At 50.6% G+C, this 3618-nt stretch overlaps 1 protein-coding gene across 1 annotated transcript; it reads left to right on the top strand.

Annotated features, from left to right (window-relative positions):
• On the top strand, positions 1 to 2712 carry LOC145676788 (uncharacterized). The gene has a single exon (XM_081747580.1). It carries the CDS (start codon positions 1 to 3, stop codon positions 2710 to 2712), a length of 2712 nt encoding a protein of 903 aa, XP_081603706.1.
• Positions 2713 to 3618: the final 906 nt, after the last annotated feature.

The raw sequence follows: 3618 nt of genomic DNA, 5'->3' as shown, positions 1-3618 counted from the left end.
ATGGCTACCAGTGGGCGACGAGTTGGCAGCCGTATCAAGTCTGTGCCAGTTGCAGGACGGTCACAAGAAGAAGAAGCGGCGAAGTCTCTGGCAAGAAGAGGATGGTCGGAGTCTCGCTTAGAATCAACTTTAGACATGGACTGTGTGGATGAGGATAGCCTGACCGGAGGAGGTGAAGTGTCGGACGATCTGGACGGTGTCTCTGTTGAGGATGTGGAGCTGGAAGACGAGGAGGAGGTCTTCCAAGCAGAAGGTGAGGTGTCTGCTGTGTCGGCTGTATCCGCTGTGTCTGCTGTGTCTGCTGTATCTGCAGTGTCTGCTGTGTCTGCTGGGTCTGCTGTGTCTGCAGTGTCGGCTGTGTCTGCTGTGTCTGCTGGGTCTGCAGGGTCTGCTGAGTCTGCTGGGCCCGGCCCCTCTGGAAGTGACGATGTACCAGAATTCAGATTGGGATTCCCTTTTGGGACATTGGAGTGTCCTAAACATCCAGGATTGTGCTTTGCTTCTGAAAGCAATTTCAGAAAGCATCTCAAGAACCACTATGTGGATTATGAGTGCCTGAAGTGCGGCAAGTCCTTCTCCCGCTTCAACGCTATTACTTGCCATGTTCCTAAGTGCCCAGGTAAATCAACAGACGCATTAGCTTTCAAGTGCGATCTGTGTACTAAAGCCTTTGCCTCAAAGATTGGTCTCGGCCAACATATGAGGAACAAACATCCTGCGGCTTGGGATCAAAAGCGTTCGGGGGAGGAGGGCTTGGCGAACTTCTGGACGGTAGAAGAAGAGGACAGTCTCATCAAGATCTGTCGCAAACACAAAGGAGATCCTAATGTAAACCTTATTGCTGCCAATGCTCTGAAGGGGAAATCTCTGGATGAAATAAGATTCAAGAAAAGAAAGCTTTTCTTGAAGGGTCTCATCCCGCCTGAGGCCAGAGTAGAAAGCCAGAGGGGAAGGGGCCAGCAGAATGTTGGCAGATTAGAAGTGTCGTCTCGTTTGGCTGGTGAGGTCAGCGGCTGTCGTGTCCGGCTAGGTGAGGAGATCTCTCGCCTGGACCCCAAGGTAGATACCGACGCATTAAAAGAGGCCTCTTTGAGTGCTCTGTTGGATGACTACATCAATATCAACAATAATGCCGAAGCTAGGTCGCTGGGCGGAGAGGGCAACCCTCAGCAACTCTCTCACGAACTGAAAAGAGCTCGCAGTGAGTCTCAATCTAAACAAGTCATGCTGGAGGAGCAAGAAGCCGAAATCCTTAGGCTTCAAGAGCATTGTTCTAAAGTAGAGAAGCAGGTCGCTGATCTGCAGAGGGAGAAGGAGAGACTGGTCTCCGAGAATAACAAGTGGCAGCAATTTCTTGCCCTTGAGGACGATGCTCTGAAGGATAGACTGCTGTCTGGCTCCGCGGGAGACTCCTCTGCCTCTAGTCTCAGGGAGGAGGTAGAGAGACTGGAGGCGGAGCTGGCTCTCGGGGAGTTGGAATTACAGCGAGTACGCAACCAGCTTGAGGTATCCTGTGAAGAGATAAAAGAGCTGAGGGAGGCTCTCTCTTGCCTAGCGTCCAAGAGTGGAGGCAATGTTGATGCGTCAGTCCAGTGTGATCCTTATCTGGGCTGTAACGGAACAATTATAATTCCAAGAGAAGAATTGAATTCTCTTGAGTCAGACGATGAAACTCTGGTGAAGCAACGTATGATTGCTCCCACGGTAGAAAACAGAGCTGTGGACCTCAATACCCTTGGGGACCAGGCGAGAGATCTGGAGGGGGAGATGGATGTGTTCTTGTGTTCGCGGGACAACGATCTCGCGGGGAAGCAGTTGGACGAATGGAGCAACAGGATCGTTCATCTGTGTAGGCAGTGGACTAAAATCTCGAAGCCACAGCCTCAGAAGAAGTCATCTGCCGGTGGCAGAAACAAAAAGGTGCAGGAATATGCGGATACTGTGCGTCTCTTCAACACAGATCCCAAGCGCCTGGTCGATCGGGTAATCGAAGGTAGGGTGTCTGGTCATCTTACTGATGAGACACCCACTTCTAGAAGCATACAAGATTTGTACGAGCGGTTGTGGTCGGTCGCTGGTAAATGCGGCATTGATTTCTCTGCGGTCGCTTCGAATGGAGAGAATAGGCTCTGTGAGCCTATTGGTTTCACTGAGCTCAAAGTGAGGTTTGCTCGTATTGCAAACGATACGGCGGCGGGATTAGACAGTGTTAAGAAAGACGATCTCAAGGGGGAGGAGCGCTTGAGATTGGCCTGGCGATTGTTCAACGTCATCCTTAAGTCAGGCAAAATACCTTCAGCATGGAAGCTGCATAGAACTGTCTTAATTCCCAAGCAAGAAAGAGAGCTCTCCAAGGCAGAGAACTGGCGACCGATCACAATCGGCTCGCTCTTGATGCGTCTGTTCACGGGCATTCTAGCAGACCGTCTGCAGGATACTGTTGCACTCCATCGCTCTCAGAAGGGCTTTGTCAGAGGGCACAGTACATCGTCCAATTGCTTCCTTGCGAGTGAGTTGATTCGGCAGGGTAAGCGGAAAGGAATAGCTTTGTGCATCCTGGATATTCGCAAAGCATTTGATACGGTGCCACACGGGGCAATCCTCCGGGCTCTCAGCAGTCGTGGCGTTCCCGAGAATTTTCTTGAACTGGTTAGGGAACTTTATAGTGGTAATCTTAAAACAAAGCATTGCGATGGCCCTAACGGGTGTTGACGCAATGTGATTTCTGCCCAGTGCTCTGAATGTCAACGTGAAGAAATTCAAGCAAGCGCGGGTAAACGGCGGGAGTAACTATGACTCTATGGGGGGTTCCGAATAGGCGAATTTGAGGTTGGCGTTCTGGCTTATGCCGATGACCTACTCCTGGCGTTTGATACTGCCGAACACCTGCAGTCAGCGCTAGGGGTGGTTCATCGATATCTGTCGGAGCTTGACATGTCACTCTCGATATCGAAGTGCCGGTCGATACAGATTATCCCGACCGCTAAAGCATGGTACTCTAAAGATCCAAGAGTACGAGTGGGGGAGGAGCAGGTGTGCAAGGTCGAAGTTGACGAGGCATTTCGATATCTGGGGTGCATGTTTACAATCTCAAAGGGGAGATTTACTCATTACGATAGCGACTATCTCGCTCTCCTTCTGCGGAGACTCTCTCGTTTACGATTGAAGCCCAGGCAGAAAATCATCTTAATGTCACGTTACCTGGTGCCTAGATTCCTCTATCAGTGGACTGTGGCTGAGGTGGGAGTCACAAGTCTCAGGAGACTAGATCAGGAGATTAGGAATTTCGTTAAGGCAGTCCTCCATTTGCCTTCGTCGGTTACTGACTGCCTACTGTATGCCCGGCGTAAGGATGGGGGTCTGGCCATTCCTAATCTAGAAAGAATTGTTCAGTTCTCAGTAGTTAAGAACTGGATGAAGTTAGTTAACAATCCTGATCATGTAATTCGTTATTTGGCAGAGGTGGTAGGCCTGCCAGATAAGATTAGAGGATTTGCTCGTAGTAAGGGCATCCCCGGTGTGTTGTCCTTAGAAAAACTAGAGAGAGTGTCGCAGAGGGAGAGGGAGATGGTGGCTGATCAATGGAGTACGCTGGGCTCTCAAGGTAAGGGGGCGCTA

Source organism: Thermobia domestica, unplaced genomic scaffold (genome assembly GCF_964235325.1).
Source record: "Thermobia domestica unplaced genomic scaffold, izTheDome1.hap1.1 HAP1_SCAFFOLD_371, whole genome shotgun sequence".
NCBI lineage: Eukaryota > Metazoa > Arthropoda > Insecta > Zygentoma > Lepismatidae > Thermobia > Thermobia domestica.
Note: the sequence above shows the minus strand (reverse complement) of the source record. Positions and strands in the feature narration are given on the sequence as shown.

Coding starts and splice junctions, on each gene's coding strand:
- LOC145676788 (XM_081747580.1), top strand. CDS start 1: ATGGCTACCAGTGGGCGACGAGTTGGCAGCCGTATCAAGTCTGTGCCA.